Raw genomic sequence first — 14,708 nt, 5'->3', positions numbered from 1 at the left:
AACATGACGAAGGCTTTTGGCAACGTTTGCTAAGAGTTATATAGCTCCAGGACAGACCTGTCTGATGTAGTAAGGGAATGAAGTAAGAAACAAAATGAAACATAGGGACTAATCGAATAGCTTCAGTCGGGTAAACTGGGCCCTCTGATGGGGAAGCTGCAGCTCCCTGGAAGCAGCATGTTTATTTTATTTTCTATTCATTTTACATACCAACCGCAGATTCCCCTGTCCTCCCTTTTCCCATGCCCCAGCTCTCCCCACAACCCACCCCTCCATGTTTATCATATAGAGTCCAACAGGGAAACAAGGTTACTACTGTACACAGCTAAATCAAGGAGATGAGGTGTATGGTATACAGCTGGATTGAGAAGACCGGCTTACCTAATCTCAGTAGGATCAGTCTCTATTGAGGAGTTGACTTCAAGCCATAAATATCCAGGGGAGAAAGCTACGCAGGGCATTTTCCGCATATATTATCAACATCATTCACACTTGGACCAGGAGGGAAGGCTTTTCCATTTCCCAAGGAAGATTTTCCACTTCCCTATGGGTCAAAGGCATTGAGGTCCTTGACATGGCCATGTCCCTGTCAACAACATACATCCACTCAGGACGTCATTCACTCAGGGTTTTCTCCTAACCCCACATTGGTTGATAGTCAAGTTATTGGAGAAACTTTATAAATAAATGGATGGTGGGCTCCAGGCCCGTCAGTTCCTAAAGAGCTCTGGCACAGTAGTTCTGGAGAAGAGCTGGAAATGAGACTTAGGAAAGGCTTTTTTGGGTAATGTGGATAATTAAGTACTGCTCCTTTCTGACTGAAATGTCACAGCTGAGGTCAGAAGGTCAGACCATACAAACGCTGGCTGTCTGAATCTATTGAAAACCCCTTTGAAGATTCTGGTGGCTGAATTAAAAGAGTGTTGGCCTTGAGGAAAAAGGCTGCACTGTAACAAATTAGCACAGTTGTAGTATTCCCATTCGTGTGTGTGTCCATATCTGTAACTAGAATTCTTTGGGAAAATGGCCACAGGTTTTGAGCAAAGCCAAAGCTTGCTGTCTTCAATTTTGCTATTTCCATTTCCCTCTTTTTCTGGAAATCAGCTGAAAAGGTTGCTGCTATGGAGAAGCAGCTAGTCTTTGGGGAAGTGGTTTTTACATATCACAGTTTGCAAGATGACTGTTTCTAGGGAAATCCTGGATCAAATTTCTGAAATACTGGGCTCCATGACGTGTTTTAACACTGTCTCCATAGCCTGAAAAGTCCATCCTAAGCTGTTAGATGTTAACTTGCTGAGCAGCCCTCCTGCTGTGTATAGGTTAAGGGAGACTTGAATGTTTTTCTTTATAGGTTAGTATTGTATTACCACTGGAGTAATCAAGAGTGATGCACTATAGCCACCAGTGGATCTTACACAAAATACGTGTTAGAATCTTCTGGAAACATTGTTTCAAGGTAAATCCATCAGCCACACATCCAAATCTGTGTGCTTAAAGGTTGAAGCAGAACGTGGGACCAATATTCTCATAAACATAAGAAAAACCTGGGCTGGCAGGCTGAAGACCCTGCTCAATGAAATGCCGCTGCCGAAGAAGCTGGTTTGTAGGTTAAATTTCTTGTATCTTAGCTAAGAAGGAAGCTGTGTGCTTGGATGGCAGAGTTGGAGGGATGGGGCTTCCCAAGCCCCTTGGAGCCCAGGGGATTACATTAGGAGCCAGTTCTAGAAGTTGAGTTAACAGGATTTGGACTTACACTGCTGAATTTTGGGTTTGCTTTGGTGTGATTGTTTTTATCTCCTGGTCCTTCTTTTTGAAATAATAACGTTTGCTTTCATTTTATTAGAACTTACTGGACTTTTAAAAAACATGGTAACTTGCCAGGCGGTGGTGGCGAACGCCTTTAATCCCAGCACTCGGGAGGTAGAGCCAGGCGGATCTCTGTGAGTTTGAGGCCAGCCTGGGCTACCAAGTGAGTTCCAGGAAAGGCGCAAAGCTACACAGAGAAACCCTGTCTCGAAAAACCAAAAAAAAAAAAAAACAACAAAACAAAACAAAAAACAACAACAACAAAAAAAAAAAACCAAAAAAACCAAAACATGGTAACTTTGGGGAGTTTTAAAAAGTTGGACTATGGTAGCTTGAATTAGAAATGACCCCTTACAGTCAGATATTTGAATACTTGGTCCCCAGTTGTGGGACACTCTTTGGAAAGATTTAGGAGATGTGGCTGTCCTGGAGAAAGTATGTCACTGGGGGAGGGCTTAAGAGTATCTCCACTGTACCTCCAGTTCACTGTCTCTACTTCATGCTTGCTCTTAAAGATGTGATCTGTTTCCTGTTCCTGTTGCCAGGGCTGCTGCTTACTGCCATTTTTCCCACCGTGATGGACTCTTACCCTTGTGAACTGTAAGGCAAAATAAACTCTTCCATAAGATGCTTTTAGTCGTGATGTTTTATCACAGCAATGCAAAGTAATTGCCCTGAATAGTTGTTTTTTATTTAATTTAATTTAATTAATTAATTTATTTATTTTTAGAGAGGTTGGCATAAGCTAGAATCATTTGAGAGGAAGAAACCTCATGTAAAAAGAATGTGTCTATAAGATTGGGATGTAGGTAAGCCTGGAGAGCATTTTCTTAATCAGTGATTGATGTGGGAGGGCTTAGCCAGCCCACTGAGGGTTAGCCACTCCTGGGCTGGTGGTTCTGGGTTCTCTAAGAAAGCAGGCTAGGCAAGCCAGTGAGCAGCACTACTTCATGGCCTCTGCATCAGTTTCTCCCTCTAGATTCCTGCCTTGTTTGAGTTCCTGCCTTGACTACCATTGATGATGAACTGTGATATGGAAGAGTAAGCACAATAAACCCTTTCCTCTCCAAGTTGCTTTGGTCATTGTGTTTCATCACAGTAATAGAAATCCTGACTAAGACAGTAACTAATACAGAAGTTGATGCCAGAAAACAGAGAATGGGCTATTGCTGTGAGGAACCTGTCCCCCAACCCCACTCTTTATTTGAGGAATATGGAAGACTTTGGACTAGAAAGGCAGTTGAATTTTGGAAGTCTATAAGTAGGATCAATGGTTCATCCTAATAGAAGCCTAGAAGACAGTAGTTTTAAGAGCTATGCAGACTATAGAGGTCTAGCTAAAAATATTTCAGAGGGGAACAATATTAGTAACTGGGCTAGAAGAATTCCTTGTGATATTTTGATGAAGAATCTGTCTGCTTTCTGCCCATGCCCTGAGAACTTCCCTAAGGCTAAATTAAAAAGAAATGGCATGAGTTCTTTGGCTGGGGACATTTCAAAACAACATAATGTTGAGTCTGTGGCATGGTTGTTACTGATAATATGTCTGCTCTGCAGTGAAAAAGAGCAAGTGAAGCAGAAAGAAATACAAATGTACAATTTGTAGAGGACAAAAGCACTAGGAAATTTAGTGTTACAGCCAAGGAATGTTTTGGAAGAGAGACTGTAATTGTTATGGAGATTAATACTTTTAAGGGAGGTCTCCTGTTTTTCTCAGGAATAAAGGAAAATGTGCCTTTTGAGTAGAACCCTACCCAGCTAAACTTCCAGATTGTGAAAGGCCTAAGGAGTTCTCTATTCCTAAAAAGCAACTGCAAATGCAAGTTGCTGCTAATGTGATTCAAGGTGGCAGGGTCCATTCTAAGCTGGCAGCCGGACTCATTGGTGCCGTGCCCATGACAGTGGATTTAGAGGCACGAAGGAACCAGAAGACGAGGTCATGGATTCTTCTTCTGTGTTTTCAGAGCGCCACAGAGGCTAGGCATCTTGTGGTGGGGGAGTTCCTGTATGAAGGATCTGAGAGATCATTGCATGAATATGTAAAAGTGAAGCCTCTTGGGTTTTGATGGAGATCCCAAGATGTTACAAGGGTCGGTGGTCATGAAGCATCTGCCAAGGAAAGCTTCGTAAAAAAGGTGGATCCAGAGCAAGAGAGAACCATATGTTTTAGGTAGCAAACTGCAGGGGCAGAGCCACTGAAGCCCTTGATACTAAACGGGGAGCTGCAGGAGCTGATGTTTGTCCTGCTGGGATTTAGTCTTGCTTTGGCAGTATTTCTCAACTTTACCCCCATGCCTCCCTTTTGGGATGGTATTCTCTATTCTGTTCTATTATGTGTTGGAAGTATGCAATTTGCTTTTTGATTTTCCATAGAGTTACAGCTAAGAAATTACCTTGAGTCTCAATAGACTTTTGACTTTTAAGCAGTGTTGAGACAATGAAAGACTAAGGGGACATTTGACGTTGAACTAAATGCATTGTGATTATGATATAGTATTCAGACTATGGGGGCTAGGGATTGGATTGTAGTGGTTTGAATGAGAAATGTCTCCCATAGGCTTGGGCATTTACATACTTGGTTCCCAATGGGTACTGTTTTAGAAAGTTTAGGAGGGGTGGCCTTGCTGTAAGAAGTGTGTACTTGGGGAGAGCTCTGGGCATATATAGCCTCTCCCTACTTCCAGTTCATTCTCTTTGCTTCATGCTTGCTGTTACAAATGTTGCCTTTCAGCTTTCCACTCCTGGAGCCTGCTGCCATGCTTCCCCACCTGACGTATTCTTCTCCCCCTGAAACCATAAGCAAAAATAAACTCTTTCTTCCATAAGTCACATTTGGTCACAGTAGCAGAAAAGTAACTCAGATGCACTATATTTTATATTATGAGAGAAACATGAGATCTTTTTTTTTCTTTTTTCTTTTTTTTGGTTTTTCAAGACAGGGTTTCTCTGTGTAGCTTTGCGCCTTTCCTGGAACTCACTTGGTAGCCCAGGCTGGCCTCGAACTCACAGAGATCCGCCTGGCTCTGCCTCCCGAGTGCTGGGATTAAAGGCGTGTACCACTACCGCCCGGCTGAAACATGAGATCTTAAGGACAAGGGGTGGAAGACTCTCGTTTGAAAAGTGATGTGATTGTATCTTAAGTTAGCGATGATGCAGTATGATAGCTTTGACTGTCAACTTGACACTGCCTAGAAAAATCACCTGGAAAGAGAGACTTAAAGAAAAAATTATTTAGACTATGTTGGCCCATAGGCATATTTGTAAGTGATGTTCTTGATTGTTGGTTGATATTGGAAGATCCAACTCACCGTGGGCAGCACCATTCCATAGACCTGAACTATAAAAGAAAGAGTGAAGAAAAGTAGGAACATAGCATAAGCAAGAGGAAGCATGGATATGTTTGTTTCTCTCTCCTCTTGACTGTAACTGTGATAGACCAACTGCCTTCTGCTCTTGCTGCTGTGACATGGATTATAACCTGGAATATTGAGCTGAATAAACCATACGCTGCATTTTGTCAGGTTATTTTATCATAGTGGTAGAAATGAAATTAGAACATTTATGTAACTGTTAACAAAAGCTAATGAGCATAATGCAGATTCCAGAGAAATGGGGTGGCCAATAGAAAAGCACATAGTAGATTCCTCCAAGAATTCGAAGGTACAAAAGATAACATTGCTCAGTGTGGATTGTGACTGGCAATGCTCGCCTGTCTGGGTGACCATGGAGGAAGCTGGAGTTAAGGATAAGAAGGGACTTTGAAGTCTCCTTAGTAGTTTCCTCTGTTGTGTCATTTGCCTGTGTTTGTTTTATGCTAGAAGAACCTGTGTGAGGATTTTTAGGGGTCCCCCCAAAGCACCAATGACTCTATCCTGATCTCAAGCTGTTGTATATCTATGAGCTAGGTTAAGACATTGTGTCCTGAAGCAATGGGGGACAGAGGTCTGATGCATGGACTCTAACTCGGTCAGTGTGGCTCTCATCTAGTTCCTCAGCCTTTGCAGGGCTGGTCTCTTGTCTGTTCAGGGAGGATAGCAATGGAATCTATCACATACATTGCTGTAAGACTCATACTCATGAGTAAGTGCAAAGCACTCAAGGCACTGTCTACCCTGTAATGTACAGAGCACACCCTTTACTGTTTTGTACTTGACATTTGTCCTTTCATTCACCCAGAGTTTCTGTTTCCCGTTTAATCCCGACATCAGGTAGCCTGAGAGGGTTTCCTCACCATTTATCCACTACTCTAAGTTTCCTGCTGGTGCCTATAATCCCTGAGTTCCCAGGAAGAAGAATGCTAAGAATGGAAAATGCTGCCTCCTAAGGAAATACTCTTATGTAAAGGGTTTTCTGACACTGATGAATTCCCATTGACATTTTAAAAGCATTTAGGATGGGAGTAATTTTTAATGCTGATTCTAAGCTAGCTTTATTTATGCATGTCAAAAATAACTTGAATTATTGCATCTGTTTAGCTCATCTGGATCGCCCTTGACAGATGGTTTGCTACAGTATGTATGAGCTTTTATTTTATAAGCTGGGGTACTGCTTACAAAAATAATCATCTCCATCCAACCATGTGTTAAAATATACTTTTTCTTGGAATTTTAAGTCAGCAACCAAAAGGACAATGGTTAGTGATTAAGTCACATGGGTATTTTCAGCTCAAGTCCATTGTTCTTAAAGTGAAAGCTAAAAGCATTATACAGTTCTATTTTCTGCGTTGTTTCCCCCTACCTATAACATGCACATAAATGGATTAAAAAATGTGATGGCCAAAATCTCTGGAGGCAAGAAGGGGTAGCCTCTCAACTCAGCCTCCAGTCTCCTCTGAGTCCTATTAACGCCAGTCTCAGAGGAAGCTCTACCATCTGTCATCCCAGCCACACAAAGGAAGTGTCCCATTGGTGGCCATCATCTGAGTAAATTAGGAGGGGGTTGGGGGAAAAAACAGAAGGAAGGCTTATGTAGCAGTGAGGAGAGAATTCACACTGCTGGCACAATGATGCCCACAGGAACCCTTTCGGCAAAAATGAAAATGTGGAAGTAAACAAGACTCTGAAGCCTCTATGTGCTATTTCATTTTCCCAGGTGGCGTGAGGGCACAGGTGCTTCACAATGGCGAGGATAAGAAAAATGATGGGCAAAAGCCATTTGTTTTACTTCCATAGTTAGGCAATTTTAGCAAATGAGTGCCTAGAAATTATTTTCTTAAGGAGTTCTCCTGTGCCAGTTAGACGGTGGGAAGAGCTGGGAGGAGCAAGGCAACCCATTCAGGATAGTCTGTCTGACAGAACCAGAAGCTTGTTATAGGGAAATAGGCTGTCCTCTGAAGACAGTACACAAAGACCTCTCTCTCTACATTCTCAGATGAGAATTCCCCCAACCTCTCCAGAAGCAATTTCTATTTCAGTGCACTTGTATGGGTCTAAGGGTTAACTATGTTTCCTTCCATATAAAGCAGCAATTCTTTCTATTTGTCTAAAATGCATCATCATCCCAGGCCATGTTTGTTTTCCCTAGAGTATGTCAGGACCCAAGCTAGCCTTCTCTACCCAGCCAGGTATTTTGCTTCATTTATGTATATAACCATTTTGTAATGCACCTCACACATCCTTCAGCAATTATCTTCATAACCAGAGGAACAACTTAAATACATAATTAATTATAATATTTGAGACATGAATATGTTGCTTCTCTGAACTTTCCACATTGCATCAATCCTAACAATAGCCTAGAATTGATTACATCACTAAAGTATGCATTTGACTTAAAATACTCAAAAGAGACTTTTTATATTTTGGGGGCACATCACTTCACAGTTTATAAGTTGATCCACAGACATTTAAAGTTAACATAAAAAACTAAGCTTATGATCTAGGAGACACAGAAATGTATATGACTTTGTCCTTAAGCTCCACAAAGCCATAGATGAATGGACATCAAATTTGTCATAATTGCACAGCCTCTTCTTTTTATTTTTGTCGTTACAAAGTGATCTACGCAGCACTACTAGTGCTTGTCATATTGGATTGCTTACTAAAGGGAGCAATGAAAATAGAAGCACTTAGGTCTTAAGTGGATATTTTACCAGCTCAAAATTACTATCAATTCATAAATCAACAAATGCATACTCTGTTTACTAAATTGTGACCTTGTGACCCAAGCACTTACATGCTTTCTACACATCTCTAAGTTACATGGGAGAGACTTGGGGATGTGCTAACTTAATAAGCCTGGTTTTATTGTTCTGTCTGAAATAAAATAACTTTGATCATGAACAAGACTACTGATACAGCACACTGAAATTATTATTATTATTATTATTATTATTATTATTATTTTACCCAGCACTCATCTTCAAGGCCATGGCTTCCTACTGCCCCATAATGGATGTTAGACAGCATCCATAACAGGTAACATGAATGTTACAAACACCTGCCCTATATATCTGGCCAAGTAGTACTCCCTACCTGGTAGGGAGATGTCTACAGAACAGCTGTATTACGATGTCAACTGGCAAGTCCCCTGAGCGCATGATTAAAAATATTTTAGATGTACATTGAAATCATGAAATATTCATTATATGTTACAATTATCAGTGCATTGTGGCTTTTTTCTTCTGCTGAAAAAAAAAGCAGTATTCCCCCACCCCACTGAATTATTGACAATTTGTGTCTTAAATGAGGGTGATATTTAATGATGACTCCTTTAAAATTACACACCCAAGGATTCCATAAACTCCCACAAAGTAAAAAGATAAAATTTCCATTATAGTATCACTTTTGACAATCAATAAGATTCATTAAAATGACAAAATACAAGGAAGAGGTGACCCCGCCAACATCACGCGGTGATTTCTCATTAAAGCAGACAGCGAGCAATTTCAATGGGAGATTAATAGAAATAATGTATGGATTCTGCCCTGCCTCCTTGCTGATTTGCATTATGCTATGTAGTTGAAACAACAGGGGGAAATGCAAACGTGCTCACATGATTAATGTGGAAATTCCGAACCTCCAGCTACTGTTGATCACACATGCACAAGACCACACTTGGGGAAAAGAGGTAGAAAGCCTTCCTGTTCTCTCCTGTTTGGGTCATTTCAGAGATTAAGGTTTACTTTTGAGGGCAAACAGTGTCTCTCAAACTGTGTAGTTTTTCAAGTACAGCTTTCTTCATCTGAAAACTGTTTTTGCCTGTTCTTGGTCCCCCCCCCCCAACTATTTGTGGAGATTTTCTGCCTCATCCTACAGGATCAAGGCTTTGGAGATATTTATTTCACAATGACTAGCCAGGGAGATCTTTTAGGGCTGGGAAGAACACTTAAGGACGACTCAGCTCTGCCGCTTCACACAACATCACCAACACAAGAGCTGAGCTTACACTGCCTGGCTTTGGGTTACAGGATGCCACATCTCACAGGGCCAAGAAGGTTCTTAAGGGGAGAAAACGTTACCAAGTTAACAAAACACTATGTCACAAATCAAATGATGGATGATTAGCGATGGATCTCCTTCCTGTGTACAAATAGGCCAGAGATCGTGTTTGATGGTTGAAAACCAAAAGAATAGGAAGGATCATATTTTCTACTCTTTCAGCATCCTCAAGGTTCAGTTGAGTGGCCATGACCGTGGTGTTCCATACATAGGAAATTAAAGTCACTGTGATGTCTCAGGGGGCTCCAGTGTCTCCCCTATGCATCTGCTATCCCCATATGGACTCTCAATGTTGATGGAGAGGCAGAGACAACATACTTGTTGTTTGTCTCCAATTCTACCTACATGAAATAACTTTTCTCAGAGCTGTTACCACAAACTACCCACTGGTGATTCACAAATTATATTTCCATAGAGCTACCCACAGTAGGTCTCATTGTAGAACTGGTACTATGTAATCTGTAGATACCAGTTTTCAGCAATGCATGAGAGTTTTTCAAAACTAAAAGAATGTGATCACCTTTAGCACAGAAATACCTATGTTACAACCCTTCCATGTCTTTCTGTCCCTCTGAATTGACAAAGTAGAGAAAATAATTTGATGACATAATATTATGCTATATTTTTGCCAAATGTAATATATTTCAGATATAATATGCTTCAAATATAACCTCTCATTTTACCCTCACAAAAATCCTTTCAGAGAATTACACTTAGATTATTCTTCATTTTGCAGAATACAAAGAAATAAAAAAATAGGATTCCACCCCCAGATAATAAGTGGAAGGATTTTGTGGGAAGAAGGCAAAATCAGAAAACTGGGTCACTTTTCTCACATTGAAAAGAAAATGATGGTGGACAAGAGAAGCTACACAGGTATGCCCAGAGGGCATCCTCTAAGGGTGAGGGTGAGTCAGAGGGAGGCTGGCATCTGTTCCGTCTCCATTGCACACTCTCTCATAGATTGTTGAAGATGATGAGACTCAAGGTAGGCAACATATTTCATCTTCTCCCTACTCTGTGCCACATGAGAAGGAACATTAAGAAGCCACTGGTATAGGAGTCAAGTGTCAGTGTGATCCAGCACTGTTGAACTGGTAAAAACAAAAACAAAAACAAAAAAACTCAGGAATGTAAGAGAAAAGGTTCTCTGGGCTTCAGTGTTCTCGCTTAGTTTGGTCAGTGTCCCTTCACTTCTAGATTTACCCTGAACTAATTGGCCTTTTTTTTTTTTTTTTTGCTTATTAACATACACAAAGCATCCTTCTCGCCATCAAGAAGGCATCCTTCACTGACCCTCAAGTTTACATAGCACAGGATCCAATGCTGTGCAGACAAAGTATCCCCAACCTTTTGACAATTAGATCTCTTCCCTGAAAACTGCACAATGCACACAATGCATAAACATGTGAAGCAGTAACTTTATGATGTTCAATACTATTACTGCATGAATTATTAAACAATGAAGGCATGATACTTAAAACTACAATTAAAGCTTCTATAGCCTGTTATATGTATCATAACATTTGCTACAACAAACTCAAGGGAGATATTAACTTTCTTATAGTATATCTGGTGTTATAAAACTTGTAAGAACTTATAACAATTGTAATAGAACCTAGTTATCCCTTAGAAATTTTCTGCATTCTTTCCCTTTGCAGATGTATTTCAATAGCATATCACTAAATAACATAATACATATATGTATATGATTTAATTGAATATATTTAATTGTGTGTGTGTGTGTGTGCATGTTTGTGAATGAAGATGCCTATGGAAGTCAGAGGCATCAGATTGCACTAGGAACTTGTTTACAGGCTCTTGTGAGCTGCATGACATACATATTAGGAACCAAACTCGAGTCCTCTGCAGGAGCAGTATGCACTCATAACAACTGAACTGTCTCTCTGGTTCATATATAATATTTTAAATACTAAGCGGAAATCATAGTGGTTAAATTATCTGTGATATTCTAGTAGTTTATTAGCTTTGGTTGTATATCTCATAAATACATTGTGTTCAACGGACATTTGATGTGTGTTTTTAAGCCTTGAAATGAATGCTCAGGGATTATTGACCGGGATCCCATCAACTAATGGTGTAATCAACAGGTCTTCTGCAAACAGCAATGCAAAGTCAATTGATATACTACTGTGCTTTGCATTGCAAGATGATTTATTTCTTCCCCAGACCTAATTATGAAACAGTAAGAAATATTCAATCATATATTGGACTTTCTTAAAAAATGCATTAGAACTGTTTTTCACCACTAATGAAACTATTCTCGAGAAAAACCTAAGACTAACTTTGAATCTAGCTGTGGCACATTTAAAACAAAGAGATTTAATCACATTACAGTAAATCTCATGTTACTCCAGGACCCACTGTTAACAGTTTGATTCATTCTGCTTTGTCAATTCACTTTATGATAGTATTTCACTGTCAAAAAATTGTCAGCAGGTCTAATTTTTCAATAATTTATACTATTATATCATTTCCTTTATTTTAATGGAGAAAACTTTATTGCAATTTCATCAGCTTTTGATTAATCCAGTATTTCCTTTTAAATGCAGGTAAATGGTTTAACTATGGAATTATCTTCCTCGTCTTGATTTTGGACCTGAATATGTGGAAGAATCAAATATTTTATAAACCTCATGAATATGGACAGTATATTGGCCCAGGGCAGAAGATATATACGGTGAAAGACTCTGAGAGTTTACGGGATTTGAACAGAACCAAGTTATCCTGGGAATGGAGGTCCAATCACACTAATCCTCAGACTAACAAAACCTACGTTGAGGGAGACATGTTCTTACATAGCAGGTTCATAGGGGCCAGCCTAGATGTCAAGTGTCTGGCTTTTGTTCCAAGTTTGATAGCTTTTGTGTGGTTTGGATTCTTCATTTGGTTCTTTGGTCGGTTTTTGAAGAATGAGCAAGGCATGGAGAATCAAGATAAAACCTACACTCGTATGAAAAGGAAATCACCCTCAGAACACAGCAAAGACATGGGAATGACACGAGAAAACACACAGGTCTCCGTGGAAGACCCTCTGAATGATCCCCCTTTGGTTTGTATCAGGTCCGACTTTAATGAGATCGTCTACAAGTCCTCCCATCTGACGTCAGAAAACTTGAGCTTGCACTTGAAGGAATCTACTGGTGCAACAGAAGCTGACCAAGACCCAACCACCTCTCAAAGTATGCGAATGAACTAGAGCCCCTTAGGTGGAGCGAGCACAAAGAACAACCTTGAGTGTAACTTTAAAATTGTGTAGTCTTTCGTTTTGTAAATGTCAGGTTTACATAGCATTAGGTAAAAAAATATAAACAATGCCACAACGGTGCTCAACATGCTTTTTCTAGACTCCTTGTTTTCTATTTGTATTATGATCCACGTGCCTACTGTATGTTTAATGGTCCTCTAGAAATTGCTCTTCACAACTGCACAAGCTATTTGCTGACTTCACAGCATAGTAGATTAGCCGATTACCCATGTATCTGATGTTCAACCATAGTGGTGCCTTGAGACATTAAACTGTTTTTAACTGTACCAGACACGAAGTGTAGAATGGTTCTTCAGTCTATTTCACGTGGGATTTTTTTATACAATTATTTTGATTTACACTTGATGTCTGAGCAGAAAACAGACATGGCTGATGTGTGGTTGTAGAAAGACCTCTTGGTTCACTGTTTAACAGCAAAGTTGATGACTTTGATGCTAGACTGCAGAGAAGCCTAGTGATTGCCTTTGCAATTTTATTGGCTGGCTGCTGAATATAAACATAAACGTAAAATCCAGTGAGAGGAGAACTGTAATCCAACATGGGTCACCGCTCATGAAAAGTGACTCTCCAACCACTAATTGCAATTAGGTGATAATACCTAATTATGTTTTCCTAATTAAAGATAAATTGCTGCCTGATTAATAGTCCTGCCCTTTTCCTTTGGGAACAAAGGTTAAGAGGAACAGTTGGGTGAGCTCTCAAATTTATTGGAATTTCCACAACATCCTAGACAACCAAGGAATTAAAGTTATAATCATGTGAAGGTTGCATAGCCCACTGTCTACAATATTGTATATTTTGCTGTAAATATGGTTCTGGACAGTGAAAATGGAAAAGCTTATGGCAATGTCGAGCAAGGGAATTCTGAAATCATTCACCCAAACCTCATGTGGTAGAAAATGCTGTAGAGGGGTCTGTTTAATGTCTTTTGTGTATGTGCATTTTTTGTTTGGGTTTCATTTTTTAAAGATGTAAACATTGCACATTAATAAATAAGAATTATATGCCAGTAATTATGTGATGTAGGTTTTGTTTTGCTTCTCTGTTTGTTTAAAGGATTCAATCATGCCTTAGCTGAACATAAACCTATTAAAATGGATTTTTAAAAGCTTGATTCTAGGCAAGGTAATAAATGGTATATTCCTAAATTGCTTTTAATTTTATTTCATAAATTATAGTTACATGTTTCTTGAGGAGCTGAAGGGAGATCATTTTTAAGGTAAATTATTTATTTTCCTGTCACATACTGACATTGTTGCATTTTGTCTTAATGATTTTTTTAAAACCTCTCTTGTTTTGATCTGCTTTTGAGCGTGCACCATGCCGAATTTAGAATGCAGAACAGAACTATGCATTTATCTGTCACTGGAGAGCCAGCTTTAATAAACATCTTGCTATAACTGTTTACCAAGCAGTTGGAACCATGCCCCTGCTGTTTCTTTTGCCTTTAATAGCCATGCATGGTGCACTTAGAATCATAAATATCTCTGGCACTGAAAATAGAGAGGACAAGCTAGCTGTAGTAACCCTTGACAACTCTAACCAAAGAAATGTTATCCTGACATGAATTATCGCTAGTCACATTTGCACATCCTACAGTATTGAATTCTTAGCTCTGGGACAAGTGAATAAATAATGCTACCTGGGGTCATAATTTTATTAATTCTAAAAATCATTTTCTCATAAGAAAATTGACATTTAAGGTGGGTGTTTATTATTCATATGGATGCTTTTTGAAATTATCACTAGAGACTTTTAATATGGATATTAGAGGAAACATGTTTAATGGGGTGATCAAATTAGCAGAAATAAGATAGACAAAAAAAATTAACCTGAAGCATGGTGCTTTTGTGTTTTTAGGAAGTATCTAGAAAAACTGTTTATATATATATATATATATATATATATATATATATATATATATATACATATATACATATATACATATATAAATGTTTACAGACATTCAGTACCAAGTAGAATAATCTCCAGAGATGATATCTTAATAATCAAGCAAGATCTGAAGCTGCTGAGGCCTTAACTACCCAGTTGCATGTCCTGGGGCTTTCCTTTCATCTACACAGAGGCCCCTTCTTCCTTCCCTACACCTTTTAGATATTATGTCTACCAAGTGAAGACTATAAAGTAAAAGGAAATCAAAATTAAAATTCCAT

General features: G+C 39.3%; 1 protein-coding gene across 1 annotated transcript in view; it reads left to right on the top strand.

Moving 5' to 3' along the window:
• Tmem117 (transmembrane protein 117) overlaps positions 1 to 13,648 on the top strand; it is a 458,729-nt gene extending 445,081 nt beyond the window's left edge. The window contains exon 7 of the mRNA XM_059247072.1: positions 11,819 to 13,648. Within this exon, the coding sequence (XP_059103055.1) occupies positions 11,819 to 12,465 (647 nt within the window). The 3' untranslated portion in view covers positions 12,466 to 13,648. The remainder of the gene's footprint in view (positions 1 to 11,818) is intronic.
• The last annotated feature ends 1,060 nt before the right edge of the window (positions 13,649 to 14,708 follow it).

The sequence above is a fragment of the Peromyscus eremicus genome, chromosome 20 (assembly GCF_949786415.1).
Source record: "Peromyscus eremicus chromosome 20, PerEre_H2_v1, whole genome shotgun sequence".
In the NCBI taxonomy this organism is placed as follows: Eukaryota; Metazoa; Chordata; class Mammalia; order Rodentia; family Cricetidae; genus Peromyscus; species Peromyscus eremicus.
Note: the sequence above shows the minus strand (reverse complement) of the source record. Positions and strands in the feature narration are given on the sequence as shown.